The sequence below is a fragment of the Leptodactylus fuscus genome, chromosome 5 (genome assembly GCF_031893055.1).
Source record: "Leptodactylus fuscus isolate aLepFus1 chromosome 5, aLepFus1.hap2, whole genome shotgun sequence".
NCBI classification, from domain to species: domain Eukaryota; kingdom Metazoa; phylum Chordata; class Amphibia; order Anura; family Leptodactylidae; genus Leptodactylus; species Leptodactylus fuscus.
The window spans coordinates 53,293,886-53,310,379 of NC_134269.1; the positions used below are offsets into that span (position 1 = coordinate 53,293,886).

The window sequence follows — 16,494 nt, forward strand, 5'->3', positions numbered from 1 at the left end:
AGGTCCAAAATTCCTCCAAACTAATGACTGTGCTTTGTAGAGACCTATAGGCTAAAGCCCCACGTTGCGGAAATGCAGATTTTTTTTTTTTTTTGCTTCAGATTCTGTTGTGTTTTTTTGAGCCAAAGCCAAGAATTTGTTCTTATACTTCTATCATCTGCTCAATCTACTCCTGGCTTTGGCTAAAAAACTACAGCACAATCTGCAACAAAAAAAGCTGCGTTTTCGCAACATGGGGCTTTATCCTTAAAGGGAGTCTCTTAGGTCAATTAGGGACACTAAATGACCCACAGATACTTATGGACTGGGGCTTCAGTGTCCCAAATCACTCTGTTATGACGCTATTGGTGGCCGCGTTAAAAATAAAAACGTATACTCTCCTATTGATTGTACTCCTCATGTTGGTACAGTTCTTTAATGAAGCCAGAGTCATTTATCATCATTGTATACTATTTTTCCTCCACTGACTGATATAAATGCAGTTCATCCATGGGATGCTAATGCATAGAGTCCACACCATGTCTTGATTTAGTGGAATCACCACCCTGGTAGGCCTTCAAGTCGTGCCTGTTGAGTCAAAACTGCATCCGCATCGCAGAAAGGCCCATTCTAAAGGAGATAATGTCATGTGCCCATTTCCAGAACATTCTGGTGACCCCTTTATCCTGTATGTATTTTTATTTATTATGCTTATATAGTGCCGTCATATTCTGAAGCACATTACAGAGATTGTCATTCACTGGAAACCCACGCAAACACAGGGAGAACGTACAAACTCCTTGCAGATGTTGTCCTTGGCAGGATTCAAACCCAGGACTCCAGCATTGCAAGGCTGCAGTGCTAAACACTGAGTCACCATTCTGCCCGTGCTTAACCATCATCAAATTTCCCTTTCCCCATGTTTATTTGGCATTTGTACCCTCTGTCAATTTGTTAATAATACGAAAATATGATGCCACATGTTAGTATAGAGATGCAAATGATGAAACACAACTGTCCTTCATCAGCTTTAGGTTCAATAAAATTAAATAAACAGTGTTTTTCAATATGTCAATATATGTCAAGGAATATGAATTTTTTGGCCTTTTCTAAGGACATACTGAGGATTTTATGTCCCCAGATGCCCCCACATTGCTCAACTGCATGGGGCTGCTTCCTGACTACATACCATATGCTATACCAGGCAGGGTCGAACTGGCCCAATGGGGGACCGGGGACCCCGGTGGGCCCCAAGACTTCACTATTAGTCCTCATTATGGAGCCCTACCGGACCACTGCTACCCTGGTAGTTACACCCCTGAGGAAACCAATAGACAGCCCTGAACCCTGCGAGGAGGCCCAAAATAAGTGAGGGGAGGAAAATATAAATGTTTGTTATTTTCTTTGCCTCCACCTATTATACTGTAATATCTGAAGAGACCCCAGACCCAAATCATGTCACTTCTTGGTTTATCCGAACTTCGATTTGAAATGTATCAGGGACCCCGAACTACCAGAACTGAAACAAAATGAGTCTTGGACACTTCGCCCATCTCCAGTCCTAGCCCATAAAGGACTATGTTTTATTTTTTGATGGAGAACGGGCAACTTTTTATTCTCTGCGACAATAACAATCCTTGCAAAGTCAACCAAATCCATAAACTTGGAATTCTGAACGGACTTTGAACATCAATCAGAATATTTATATATATATTTCTGCATTGTGATTTGCCTGCAGATACAGCCCCGGACGCCGATGAGTTAAAACCAGGACACACCACCCCATCTCTGCCCCCAGTTTCATGTCCCCCCCCCCATCTCTGCCCCCAGTTTCATGTCCCCCCATCTCTGCCTCCAGACTCATGTCCCCCCATCTCTGCACAGTTTCATGCCATTTCCCCCCTTCATCTGCCCCAGTTTCATGCCGTTCTCCCACCTTCATCTGCCCCCAGTTTCATGAGCCCCCTTCATATACTCACCTTCCAACGCTCCCCAGCAGCTCTCTCTGCAGTCTCACTAACAGAGTTGTAGACGTGATGTGACGTCATCACATCGTGCCTACACATCCACTAGCCCGCGGCAAAGCAAAGAGCTGAGCTGTGACAGCTCCTTGCTTTAGTCGCATATGTATTCAACTCAGATCTGCATCCGGAGAGGACATAGTTCCCACCGACCGGGACCGCGAGACAGGACACCGAAATTGTGAATGTCCCGCGGAAATTGGGACGGTTGGTAGGTATGTAGGACACCAAATCTGTAGGACACCGAACCAGGTTAAACTGGTGTTCCAGTTTAAATTGGGGGAAACTAGAGGGGACATGAAACTGGGGCAGCTGGAGGGGGACATTAGCAGTGAAGGGTAGTTGGAGGGAGGCAATAAATTAATGGCAGCTGAAGTGGGACATTAAACTGGGGGCAACTAGAGGGGGAGATTAAACTCGGGCTGCTAGTAGCAGACATTAAACCGTAGGGGTAGCTGAAGGTTGACATTAAATGGGGGGCAACTAGAGGCAGACAGGTCTCCCTTAAACTACCTTCACGGTTTAATGGCCCCTCTAGTTGTCCCCAGTTTATTTGTCCCCTCAGTTTAAGTGCCCCCTTGGTCTACCCCCAGTTTCATGTCCCTCCTCCATTTCTCCCCCAGTTTTATATCCCCCTCCATCTATCCCCAGTTTCTTCTACCCCTCCATCTCTCCCAAGTTTCATATCCCCCTTTATCTGCCTCCCGTTTCATGCCCCCCTCCATCTACCCCCAGTTTCATGTCCCCCTCATCTCTGTCCTCAGTATAATGTTCCCCTTCACATATAGAGCAGCATTAATTTATCTTATACTAATATAGTATGTATGCAGTGAGTGCCCCGTAGTGGTGGCTGTATATATAGTATGGGCATGGCTCAGTGGTTAGCACTGCAGCCTTGCAGCGCTGGAGCCCTAGGTTCAAATCCTGCCAAGGGCAACATCTGCAAGGAGTTTGTATGTTCTCCCCGTGTTTGCGTGGGTTTTCTCCGGGTACTCCAGTTTCCTCCCACACACCAAAGACATACTGATAGGGAATGTAGATTGTGAGCCCTATATGGGACAGTGACTGACCATATCTGTAAAGCGCTGCGGAATATGATGGCGCTATATGAGTAAGCATAATAAATAATAATAGTATGTATGCATAGAGTTCCCCCTAGTGGTGGCTGTAAATATAATATGTATGCAGTGAGAGACCTCTAGTGGTGTATATATAGTACTTATGCAGTGAGTGCCCCGTAGTGGTGGCTGTATATATAGTATGTATGCAGTGAGGGACCTCTAGTGGTGGCTGTATATATAGTACTTATGCAGCGAGTGCCCCCTAGTGGTGGCTGTATATATAGTATGTATGAAGTGAGTGCCCCCTAGTGGTGTCTTTATATATAGTATGCATGCAGTGAGTGCCCCCTAGTGGTGGCTGTATATATAGTATGTATGAAGTGAGTGCCCCGTAGTGGTGCCCCTCTAAAACAATCCACACACACCCCTCCTCCCCATGCCATATATTTACCTAGTTGTGTATGGGTCTGGTTGCTGGGAAAATTTGGGGAGACGTTTCTGTGTTCTGCAATAGAAAAATCCATCTCAAGTTAGCCTCATTAACCCTTTATTCCCTGTAACAATCCATCTCCCCCACATCTATATATGGACTTACAGGACCCCCCACCCTAATGGTAATAAAGCTTACAGAAATATACCAAGTCCTAAGAATAAATCCTACTGCCCCCCCCCCCCCAATATCTGGTCCCCCCATGTGTTTAGTGTACCCCACGAGCAGGATTCATGTTTTCTTACAATGTATCTCTTCTCATACAGTAAAGATGGTGATTGTACACTCAGTGTAAAGTATTAGTCCCCCAGGACTACCCCGTCGCTCTATACTTAGAAGACCCTAATACTGTAACCCAGGAGGAACCCACAATCATACTGTCGTTACAATGTATCAGTGTAGCCTGCCTGGACTCTAGGACAGGAAAGAGGTTTCTACCACTGCTTATAGCTCAGCTGTAAACCAACTCAATCAATGTTTTGAGTTGTATTAGAAAGCCTGTTGCAACATAATAACACATGGACCCTCTCTTGATGAACTAGAGACGCTCTCTGCAACAAACTATCACTTGACCCAACTAGATACTGCTATGGTTATGCAGAGAAATAGACCAAAGGACATATATACAGGGGTGTCATAGACTTAACCTCTCCCTGTTGCCACTACAGCGCTGTATCTCAAAACATTGATTGAGTTGGTTTACAGCTGCGGGATAGGTAGCAGCTACGGTGTTACAGGATTTTCTGCATCAATTTAATAGGCTATAAGTCATCTCTTTGCCATTTGAGATACAGGCAGCCGTTAGTGCAATATTAGTCATCTCTCCTAGGACAAACTTTAGGACTTGGGAATACTAAAGATTTGGGATCCCAAACCTACATTGCTTTTGGGTTTTGGAGGTCTTTTTGGAATGGGAATAGTATGACATTCGAAACAGACCAAAAAAGACACCAGTACACTATCTGGAGAGAATATTTTAATAAATTTAATATATTTATACCCAGGATATACATTTTTTAACGCATATCAATAAAAAATTAATTATTTTATTATTTTTGCCATTTTTCCACATAGAATTGGATTGTTTGTATATCATTAGTTCATTGGGATTGACCCTTTTTTTCTGCCTCCCATTCTTGTTAAGGGGCCTTACAAGGTGGAATCCCCTAAAGGTAGATCCAGGGGCTTCTTTTTGCCTCTACCTGACAATATATATAATAAATTTTATTTATATGGCGCCAACATATTCCGTAGCACTGTACAATTTGTACGGTTCAACTACAGACAGAAAGATACATTACAAAGAAATTCATTTCACACAATGGGACTGAGGGCCCTGCTTGCAAGAGCTTACAATCTATGAGGTAGAGGGGGTGACACAAGAGGTAGCAGGGGCGGCATTGCTTATACAGAGGTCAGACAATGTTGTAATAGAGGTGACTGTCATTGCACAAACATAAAACTCATCTGCCACGGCCATCGTGACACCTTTACAAGAACCTGCCGCAAGCACTCCAAATAGCCCACTCAGGCGACTTAACTTCCTGTAAGAAAAAATATTAAATATCAAGGCAAAAAACATATGCGTACCCTAACAAAAAATAAGCGCGGGAGGGACCTTTCAAAATGGTGTCTCCGTTAAAAGTGAGCGCTTTCCAGCTACCCGCCGGAAGTTGCGCTCTAGCTCCACCCCCCACTTCGTGTACTAGGCGCAGGAAGCGGAGCGGCACTATCTTGGGAAAGGTAGGTGAAACGCTGCCTCACCTACCATTCCCCCTGCCCGGATTCCGGCCAACAGAGGCAGCGGCAGCCATCTTGGGAAGGTAAGTGAAACGCCGCTTCACCTCACCTTCCCCCCCCCCCTGCACCACACTACAGCCAGAAGTCATGCTGACCTCCGCTACAGGCCTGCAGCCCCCACTGCGGCCCCTACTTGATTGTGACTGTGGTGCCTAACATTGACCCCTCACCTGAAAACAAACCCCCTTCCCAAGGCCTGAAACATCCTATACTCCCGGATCCCCCTTTGTTATCAAAAAAACCCCTGGCAACATCATACCTCTGAACCCAAGACACCGGATCACCGCCGCATCCCTACTGAAGCCGAGTTGTCTCCCATTGGGACAAACATTAGTGTGCTCAGCTCCCCAATGCACAAATGAGTGCTCGAGGATCCAGACCAACGGAACCGTGCCACCTGCAGGAACACAAAAACATCCAACAGAAAACATCCAAAGCAACAGAAAAAAGGGGGCGACTATACAAAAAGAAAACTATTGTAACAAGTGAGGGCCATGTTGCCATGGAGGGGGGGAGGGACCAGTGAAGGGGCTACTGTATCAGCCATACAGTGGCCCCATCACTATTCCCCCCCATACAGTTGCCAACTCACTTAGCCCCCCACCCCCCATATAGTGGTCCCTTCAGAACCCCCCCATACACTGGATACAGTGGTCAACTGTACTATGGGGGGTATATATTCTCCCCATACAGTGGCCAACTCACCTGCCCCACCCCCCCTACAGTGGTCCCTTCACTATTTCCCCCCATACAATGGTTCCCTTCCCCCCATCCCCGTAAAGGGTCCTCTATACTGTATGGGGACCATTGATGGGGCTATTATATTGTCAGTGATGGAGGGCAATATCCTGGAGGATATTATTGGGGTCGTCCAAACAAAAAAAATATCTAATGCCCTGTTCACATCTGCTTTTGTATTCCGTCTGGGGAGAGTCCGCATGGAGAACCCCCCCCCCCCCGAACGGAATACAAACGCTATTGCAAGCGCTGTGCTGTAAATACATAGACTATAACGGGGTCCTTGTGTTTCCTGCGCACTGCCCTCATGAATCATGTGGACATGATTGCGTTTGTATTCCGTTCGGGAATCCGGTCAAATCCTCCTGTTCTTACTATGCAAACTCTTCCTCTGAAAATGACGTCCTGTGACTAAGGTTTCAATGCTTGTAGATGGTACGACTGGCTCTGGGTGGAGCGCCAAAAGATTCCTTTATAAACTGATACAGGACTTTTCAATAAACAGAATTCATTTTACACGCTACACTCGTGTATGTGATTTTCTCCGAGTTCATATTGATATTAGAAATTCAACAAAATATCTCGGGGTCCCTTGTAATCCCCAACACTACAGGACCAATGCAGAGACGCTAAGGGAAAAACCTGGTAAGTATTGATTATTTTGTTAGTTTATCACTTTTACTAGTGATCAGCCATAATTTGGCTTATATCTTTTTTTTTTCTGGCCCTTCCATACACATGCAGAAATGGCTGGGTGTGCATGTGCATGCATTGTGAATGCAATGACTGGAGGAGGTCACTGGCAGACTAACGCTAAGGCTCCGTTCCCATGGAGTAACGCGCCGTGCATTCAGACATGTATACACGTGTCAGAGTGTGAGCGCTCAAAAAAGATCCCATTCACTTCAATGTGTGCCGGCTCACGCGCGCTACACATTGAAATCAATTGGTTAAAAAGCCTCCCATTGATTTCAATGTGTAGCGCCTGTAAGCCGGCACACATTGAAATGAATGGGATCTGTTTTGAGCGCTCACACTCTGACACGTGTATAGGTGTCTGAATGCGCGGCGCGTTAGTCTGTGGGAACGGAGCCTTAGTTCACATTATCGTTGCCTCTTTGTTGTTGTGGTCCGTCAAAGGACCAAAACAATGGAGAGGTGGACTGCTAAATAGCTGTAACACAAAAAGTTAGACGAACCCCATTGACTATAGTGGGGTCCATCAGGTGTCCTTCGTTTTAAAACTGAAATCGGGAGAGGAAAATGATGTGCAAATGTGAACTTAGCCTTAACATATTCTTAAGTCCAGATAACAAAAGAAATGGGAATGTTAAAATCCAACTGCTTGATTACTCTCCCAATATCTGCTGCCAGGTGGAAATTGAGAGCCCCCTATACACATTACATGGTCATCTGGTCCAATGAAATGAGTAGATTTGGCCAGCTTAGGCAGGGTTTCTCCCTACGGTTAAATTCCGTTATAAAGGTGTCCGTTAAAAAAAAACGGACAACTATCATAACAGACATTAATGTGTCCTTTTTTTTTTTTTACATTTAATGGATCAATTAAAAAAAAAATGGACACACTAGCATCAGTTAATGTCTGGTTTTTTTATAGTCTGTTTTTTTTTTGTTTTTGTTTTTTTAGAATGTTTCTGCTTTCTGGGCATGCACAGAAAAAAATTGGCACAAAATAACGGACAGTATCTGAAGTCTATGGGCAACGCCCTGTCTTCTCCATTCTCGCTCCGGCTGTTAAAATCTCGGGCATGCACAGTAACGCTCCGTCCTGCAGGAGGAGGGCATACTGAGCACAAGCAATGGAGAGGCGTTTTCAGAAGTATGATGGGGGAAGGTTGGGTTGGGGGTGCTCAGAGGCCCTGGACAACACCCAGGGTGCTCCGTGGGGCTGATTTACATATACAACTTTTTCATTTTTAAAAGAAACCGTGGGGTCAGCTGCAGTAGTAGAGGCAGCACCTGATTAGGCTTTGTAAAGGATGTTCAGGCATACGTTTAGCTAAAAATGTAGTTTATGAATGATAGAATCCCTTTAAGGATGTATTTTATTTCTCGGACATGATTGCGTAAATATTAATTATCATTAATTATGTATAATTCACACATGAATTGGTGTTTCACTCAGGAACGTTACTAGGAAAATCTGACGGATGTTTCAGCAAAATTTTGCTGTATGAGCCCCACATATGCGTGAATAGCCTTTAAAAAGGCTATTCAGGCACCACTAATCTTACTTTAAACCCCCCTCCCGTTTTAAAATAAAACTATAAAAACATATATGTAAATCATACTTTAGCGTGCACGCTGGGCGGTGATCCACGGTCCGTCATCATCTTCTGGCACGCTTTCCTCTCCTTTCGGCGACGCCCTCCGGTCCTGGATCTTCCCCGGCTTCATTGTCATCTTCTTCTGGTGGTTCAAATCCGGCGCGTGCGCAATAGCGCTCCCTCCGGAGCTACTGCGCATGCTCCAGCGCCATTTTTCTCAATGGAGGGCATAGCCGAAAAAAGAAGAGGAAGGCGTGCCAGAAGATAACGTCGGATTGTGCACGACCGCCCAGCTTGCATGATAGGTATGATTTACATATATGGTTTTATAGTTTTATTTTAAAACGGGAGGTGGGAGTTAAAATAAGATTAGCGGTGCCTGAATAGCCTTTTTAAAGGCTATTCAGGCATATGTGGGGCTCATACTGCATAATTTTGCTGATAGAGCCCCTTTGCTCTCCCAACATGGTATATTGCCCTTTATTGTCCCCGATACAGTAAGTGCCTGCATTACAGACCCCATAATCTGCTATGGCAATAGTTACACCTCTGGTCCTTGGTTTAAATTTTAGGGCAGGCAGGCTGCCTTTTTTTCTGTCCCATTGAGCTTTACTGATTGGATCCTGGGCGTGCATCCTGATTTCTGTGATCGTGCAGCTGGTATTTTTGTTAATTATAATATATATATATATATATACACACACACACACTTATATGTACGTTTTTTCATAGTCTTTAGTCAGAGAGCCCAATACTGCCACTGCACTACAATGATGCAGAGGGCTCCAGGCAGGCTTATTGAACCTAGACCGCCTCAGTCAACTCTCCACTCTATAAGTTCTTTGATCGACTTGTTCTGCCTGGGCTGCAGTTCGCTTACTGTGATTGGACGACGTACCGGAAGTGACGTATGAGGCCTAGCTAGTCAGTGTTGAAGCGCGGTTTGTGTGCAGCGTGTTGAGGATCTGTGCGGGCGCCATGGTGAAGCTCACGGCCGATGTGATTGAGCAGGCGGCACAATACACGAATGCCGTGCGCGACAGAGAGCTGGACCTGCGGGGTGAGACCTGGGGCTCGGTGCTAAGGGAGTGGGGTACCTGGCAGAGCGGGCGGGCGGCGCAGAGCTGCAGGCTGCCTGCTGTATCGCTCCGCATTCCGGGTTATTCCGGCGCTTTCTCTTACTAACACATAATGAGGGATCTTTGTTGAGCCTCTTTTGGTCTTAGCCTGGTGTTGGTTAGCTGTGATACCAGAAGGGGGCGCACTGTGCGGTACTGACCTCAGTGCTTGTCCCCACCGGAAGCTTATCATGGGTCTCCATCAGGTACCAGGTGTCCATAGTAAAGCTCCTTTATTATACCCAGTGATTACATCTGTGGATTTGCCCTTAGCATAAAGTTGACCCGTTGATGATTTTATATGGAGATCCACAAGGGTTAATCTACATGTGTGTGCACATATGGGGCCCTGTTCAGATTCCACTGGAGGTGTAGTATTCTGATGCTTCAGTCACATCTCTGTAGGATTAGTCCCGTCTTCTGTCCATTCTTTGTCCCAAAATTGCTTGATTCGGGATGTTTGTCATTCAATCTCTGATGGATGTACTTTGGATCCACTCCCAGCACACAGAGCCTAAAGCTAGGTTGACAATAGCATTTGGGTTTCCCAACTGGACCCCACGAACTGAAAACTAATCCACTTAAAAAAAAAAAAAAAAAAAGTGGTTACCCATGGACCCCATAGACTATAACGGGGTATGACTGGTTTCAAAGAAGTCCTGCTTGTAAGACTCTTCTCTCTGTATTTTTAAAGTAGAATGGGGAATGGAATCCCTTAGTGGAGGTGTGAGCCTTGCTTGAGCTGTTCTGAGTCCTCCAGAGCTAGGTGCACACTTAGCCGCTGCTTTCTGCTTTGGTTCACAGAGTTGAATGTGTCTGACATAATACAGAAAACATATAAACCTAGGGCGTACCATAGAGGTAGATGCTGAAAGAGATAGCAATACGTTTGGCAAAGAATAAGGGAATAGTACCAAAATCCAATTGAATAAAAATATAGCCAAAGTTTATTTATATGAATATTAAAACCACATAAATCAAATGAAAAAAGAGAGGAAAGAAAACCTATGATGTTGACCCGGTGAGTAGGATGTAGAGAAAGGAGATGAAGGTCTAGCTTTTAGGATATGCAGTCAGTATTACAGCAGGTTAGTTCCACTGTTGCAGGACCTCCCCCAGATGTTTGGAGGGAGGGGATCAAGGTTCTCTTCAATCCCTTAGAGGTGTTGTAGAATGTTATAAAATAACCGACCGCTACTTAGCTGAATCCCTGCAGTGCATCGGTGATCCATGTTAGTATCACCACTGAAGCCAGTGATTGGCTGCAGAGGTCACGTGTGAGCCATGTCATACGTTTTGGATATTAAACAGACTGGTGGGCACCACTGGCGCGGCAGGGGATTTAATTGTGGGTTAATGTTGTTCGTTTATTTATTTTTTTAATATGTATTTTAATTCTACTTTTACAGATCATTTACCAGATGCCTGTAATCCTTATGTGTATACGTAGCATTTATACTCATGAGAGAGTGTACTTGTGTATTTTAAATACACAAAATATCTTTTGTTCTCTTTAGGTTACAAAATCCCAGTCATTGAGAATCTTGGGGCCACATTGGACCAGTTTGATACAATTGACTTTTCAGACAATGAGATCAGGAAGTTGGATGGATTTCCCTTGCTGAGGAGACTCAAATCCTTACTACTAAACAATAATAGAATATGGTAAGATTGTCCGTGTTCATTACGGCCCCATACCGTGTTATTCAGCCCCAGTTTAAATGTTGTAATAACTCCTCATTCATCTTGAGAGACTGTGCTAGGAGTGCAGCAAGTGTGTAAAGATTGTGTCTGCTCTAAAATCTGTCTTTGATATATAATACTTCTTACAGTGCTTTTCCCAATTGAGTCTGTTGTCTTATCTACTTCTCCACCACACATTCAGATGCAGAACTCCTAGGGACGTTCTTATGACCAATGGTAGTCTCATAAGTAAACTGCTGTCCCTTTTGGTTTGTCTTAAGCAAATCCATGTGGTGAAAGCTTTGTGATTTTCTTTTAGTTGTAGCCTTGTGTTGCAGATTTCTGAGATACAATTGGTTTTTGTTGTTTCTAGTCGTATCGGGGAAGGACTGGAGCAGGTTTTGCCGAATCTCACTGAGCTGATCCTTACAAATAACAATATTCTGGAACTGGTAAGAATTTTCTCCTTGCTGTGTATTTTATTAGTAAACCTATAGCACTGCTTTCATTTATTATTCGCTTCTTCATTTTCAGGGTGACTTGGACAACTTGTCAACGCTTAAGAATCTCACGTATCTTTGGTAAGTAGTCCACTGTCGTTATAAGGCTTGTTTAGTCACTTTAGGTTGGCACACACTGTTTATTTATTACGTATTGATCTATGTACATATTTACAATCAATATATATTTATGACCATAGTGTCCCTCAGAAACTAAATCTTGGTCTAACCAAAGATGCACAGAGTTCAGAAGCATTACAGTTTGCAGACTCTGATCAATGGTATTCTTTTCTACTCAACCCCCTGCCAATATATCAGTTATCATAGATGGTGTCTATTTATGGGTACATGCCATGTGTGCAAACCCTATATAGCAATATATGGAGTCCCCAGTTGTTCATATCCTGTGCAGTACGTTACATTCACCTCTAGCAAAAAAGATTCCCGGTGAATACCTCATTAAAGGATTTTCTCAGTCAGCAATCTTGATGACCGGTCCTAAGGATCAGGACTGTGGAGTTGCGTTTGGGGCAAGTCTTGGTTAAAAAACAAATTATGGACTCCAGCGTTAAAATTAAAATGATGATTTTTAATCATATTATAGAACTATTGCTATGGTATCGTTAATTTGATATATAGTTTGTTGCATTTTTACCTTCATAGGAATTCAGACACTAGCTTATTCCATTAGCGGATCTGTATGGCTATGGCTGTCATCCACTAATAAATTCTAAGTGTAGAACTATAGGATTTGGAAGGTAGCGCTCTGACCTCCTAACTCTACAGTACTGCTTAGGATATCCATCAGTATCCGATCACGCCATGAGCTTAGTAGCATGGTATTGCTGCTTTGTCCCATTCACTTGGCCATAACGCAAGGGTTAGCCATTAATATTGTGGACATGTAAAAGTTTGTAATGTGTGTTTTGTTTATTGTAGTTGTTGTTCTCACTAACCATTCACTGTTTTCTCTTCCAGTTTATTAAGAAATCCAGTCATTAACAAGCGACATTACAGACTGTATGTAATTTACAAAGTACCACAGGTCCGGGTGTTGGACTTCCAGAAAGTCAGACTAGCAGTAAGTTGCCTTTGCTGATATCTCTACTTGGCACTAACTGGTATTCTTTGTAGAAGAGAATTCTCTCTCTTTACCATGAGTCCCAGAGAAATTTAGTTGGCTGATAGCTGCATGATGGGTTAAAAATTGCACCTAGAGTACTCACTTGGCCCAATAACATAGCAGAGTTTGGTTCTTTAATGGCCATTCTGATGGCTAGAGGAAGACCTAGCCGTTCCATAAATGTTAGGTGTAAGAACAGCCTTTTTTTCCCCCTATTATAAGTTGCAGTTTTCTGTGGCTGACTTGCCACCTTTGCTCTGTAGACTGAGTGAGTTCAACGTGTGGCCCTTGGCTGTACGGTTAAGCATGCTTGCTTTTTCAGTAGATAAATGGATGCAAGCTGTTGTTAGTCACAAACATTAGTTCCTGTTTACATACGTGGATTCACGTTTTGTGTCATTATTAAATATAACTCAAATATAACACTTCTGAGAGTGCACCAGCACGGAAACTCTTTGTACATATAAGACACTAACTTTCCCATAGAGCCATCAACCTTGTTGGTTTTGGTCTGGCTGCCTTTGGTCTTCTCTATGAGCACATTGCACTTAGTTTTGTTGTAACAAGACGACTGCTGAGCAGTTACTTCCCAGTCTTGGAATTGCTCTTGCTGACTTTCATTTAACTCTGTGTATGGTATCGCTTCAGGAGCGACAAGAAGCAGCGAGTATGTTCAAGGGCAAGCGGGGTGCACAGCTTGCAAAGGATATTGCCAAGAGATCAAAAACGTAAGATACGAATTTCTCTCTGAAGCTTGAAAGTTTCCTTCACAAGCACCTTCCTTGGGCACATGTCTTGTTAAAAGATTGCTGGAAATGGCATGTAATGTCATATCCTGCACCGTAGACCTGCACTGATGGTGTCAGATGCATCATAGGAAATCTCTAAATTACTATGTAAAAAAAAAATTAAAAAAAAGGGGGCTTTTAATTCTAAACTAGCTACAAAGTATGTCATCTGACCATGTAAGAAGCATTGTGCTTTTTGTTCAGAGACCACAAATCTATTCTCCACAAGGTGCTTCTGAAGAAGCTTTCTGTATGTATCAGTTGTTAACCAAGATAAGATACTACACTGGGTTGAAATCACTTTCATGGTGTCACCATTGAAAGATGAGAGAAGCCAATACCGGTTTATGAGCCGACTTCTGAAATATGTTTCTTCCTTCCTGTTTCTAGATTCACACCTGGGGCAGGTTTACAAGAGAAGAAGAAGTCTGGCCCTTCACCCAGTGATGTCGAAGCCATCAAGGTACAGTATTTTTCTTGTACAGTTTCCATGTCTGAGAAGTCTCACATGGGTGATGGCTCGCAATTTGTAAGCAAACTGGTAATTATTTTTAGGCGAAAATTCAGAAAAATATCTACACATTTAAGAAAGCCTGTCTTATAATAAAATGTAGTGGTCTGTTGGCACCATGTTATACAGCAGAAGAAGCTGAGTAGATTGATACATGGCTTTGTTGGAATTATGGAAATATTTGAGATTTTTCAATTGAATGTCTGCTCATTTTCATTTCAAAACCCTGACCAAAAAACTCAGTGTAAACTTACCCTAAAGGGACAGACCTATCCACATGATTTTAATCAGAAAAAGGGAGTTTGTGAGTGAGGCAACATCTTGCCATGAAAAATTGCTAAACTTGTTGCCATGAATATCTCTATCTGCTAGATTAAGACCTCATACTGCTGGGATCCTCGCTGTTCATGAGAGTGGGAGCCCAGAGCCCCTTAGTAAACAGTAGTGCTTGCTCAAACACCACACCATTCAAAGTCTATGAGGTGTAAGAGATAACTGAACACTATATTCTGTCAACTTGATAGCCAGTGAATGGAGCCGCATTGCATATGCTTGACCCTTTGCTGTTTTAAAAAGGGAAAAGGGGGGGGGGGGGGGTATTAATGGAACCAACCCTTTAGCAAACAGAAAGCATGCTCATGTTTATAATACCTCTAGCTCCCTTCCCCCCCCCCCCCTCAATAAAAAAAAAAAAAAAAAAATACTTGCGTGTATTCACATTTTCAATTCATATAGCCTGAGGAGCAGAACATAACACTTCATGTATGTTGGAGGAGAAATCTTCGCTTCATTATTCTCACCTACAATGTTACATTTGCATAGTGTATATTATACATATGTATCCTAATATGTACAATTGTTTTACACTGTAATGTTACAGAATGCCATTGCTAATGCTACAACCCTAGCCGAAGTGGAAAGGTTGAAAGGTTTGCTGCAGTCTGGTCAGATTCCTGGTAAAGACCGCGCTCCAGGTGAGTGTCTCCCAATGCTCCTATCACCCTTTTTTTATATTCCTAATAAGGGAACTTGTTTTGCTCCAACCCAGGCAGGAAATTCAGTTTTGGAGATGTAAAAGCTTTATGTAATGGCTGCAGATTTAGTTATCCTATTAAGTATATGTGATGGTGAGAGAGCAAGATGGGGAACTTGCTTTACACGGCAAGACAATATGGTCGAGTGAGTGGATTATGCATTTGCTAATACATAGCCATTGTTAGACTAGTTGGCAGTCAGTTGGGGCCAAGATGTTACAGCTCTACAGTATGTTATGCTAATATTTAGGGATAAGGTGAAAAATTAAAGAAGTAATACACATCAGATGAAGGTTAATCCATAGATTGTACGGTAGTGACCCAACTCTCTGATTGGGAAAGGCGAAGAGTATCGATATTTTGTTCTAAGGCAAAAAAGCTGCCGCGGGACTGGTGGTGACTTATTCTCCTTTCTCTGAGAACATACGCATGCTCATATAAGCAAGAGAGAGAATACTCAGCTGAATGTAAATGTCAAAAGAGAGATGTTAACGTATAGATCAATCATTCATTTCTCTTGTACAATTTTGCAGGCAACGATGTGTTCATTTCAGAGGAAGCAGAAGAGGAAATGGACGAAGACATAGCAGTCAATGGATCCTGAGCTGTCATTTTGTGATGTTTCTTTACAAGGCTGTTTGTTTCACTGTAAATGTTCTTCTGTAAATTGTATTTCAATAAATTTTTGTATTTTAATTTGAGGTTAGGTGTATACAGAGCTAAGGCTCACTCACAATGGGGGAAACTTGACACAACTATATACCATACTATTGTTTGGGCTGTACGCTGACGTTAGGCATGTGATTTTAATGACGTTATGAAAGGAAAAGGACTCACCCATAGAGTAAAGGATGAATTGCTAATTGGTGGGTGTCTGACCACAACCCCTCTCATACATTCTCATTGGGAATGCAGCCAAGGTGGGCACAGACACATCCCGGCTCTATGCATTTCAATGGGGTCACTGAAAATGGCTCTGATACAGCAAATATGTGGTGCTCCCATTGAAATGAATGGCACATGCGTGTCCACATTCACAATGGGAGTAGAATTTCCCCAATCAGCAATCCCTTTAACTATCCATTGTGTCTAGTACATGGTATACGTCCACTGACTGCAGTGCTTGTGGTTTACACGTTACAAGTGTGAGCACAATTTAATAAAACATTATAAATATATAAAATATTTTAATACATAAAGCACCAGTGTGGGAAAAGCCATTTAATTTTGATGCAGCTATTTTATTTACATTCTCATACAAGTCAGTCAATCCTGTACAAAATGATATTCTAGGAAAACATGGATTCAGTATTTTACATGTTTCTGGATAAAACCCTCCCAAGCACTTGGGCACTGGCTG

The 16,494-nt window shown here is 43.0% G+C and overlaps 1 protein-coding gene across 1 annotated transcript; it reads left to right on the plus strand.

Moving 5' to 3' along the window:
* Positions 1 to 9,281: 9,281 nt before the first annotated feature.
* On the plus strand, positions 9,282 to 15,835 carry SNRPA1 (small nuclear ribonucleoprotein polypeptide A'). Its single transcript, XM_075273116.1, has 9 exons — positions 9,282 to 9,437; positions 11,013 to 11,160; positions 11,552 to 11,630; positions 11,713 to 11,759; positions 12,657 to 12,759; positions 13,450 to 13,529; positions 13,980 to 14,052; positions 14,981 to 15,074; positions 15,668 to 15,835. The coding sequence occupies exons 1-9, from the start codon at positions 9,356 to 9,358 to the stop codon at positions 15,736 to 15,738; spliced, it is 777 nt and encodes a 258-aa protein (XP_075129217.1). The 5' UTR covers positions 9,282 to 9,355; the 3' UTR covers positions 15,739 to 15,835.
* The last annotated feature ends 659 nt before the right edge of the window (positions 15,836 to 16,494 follow it).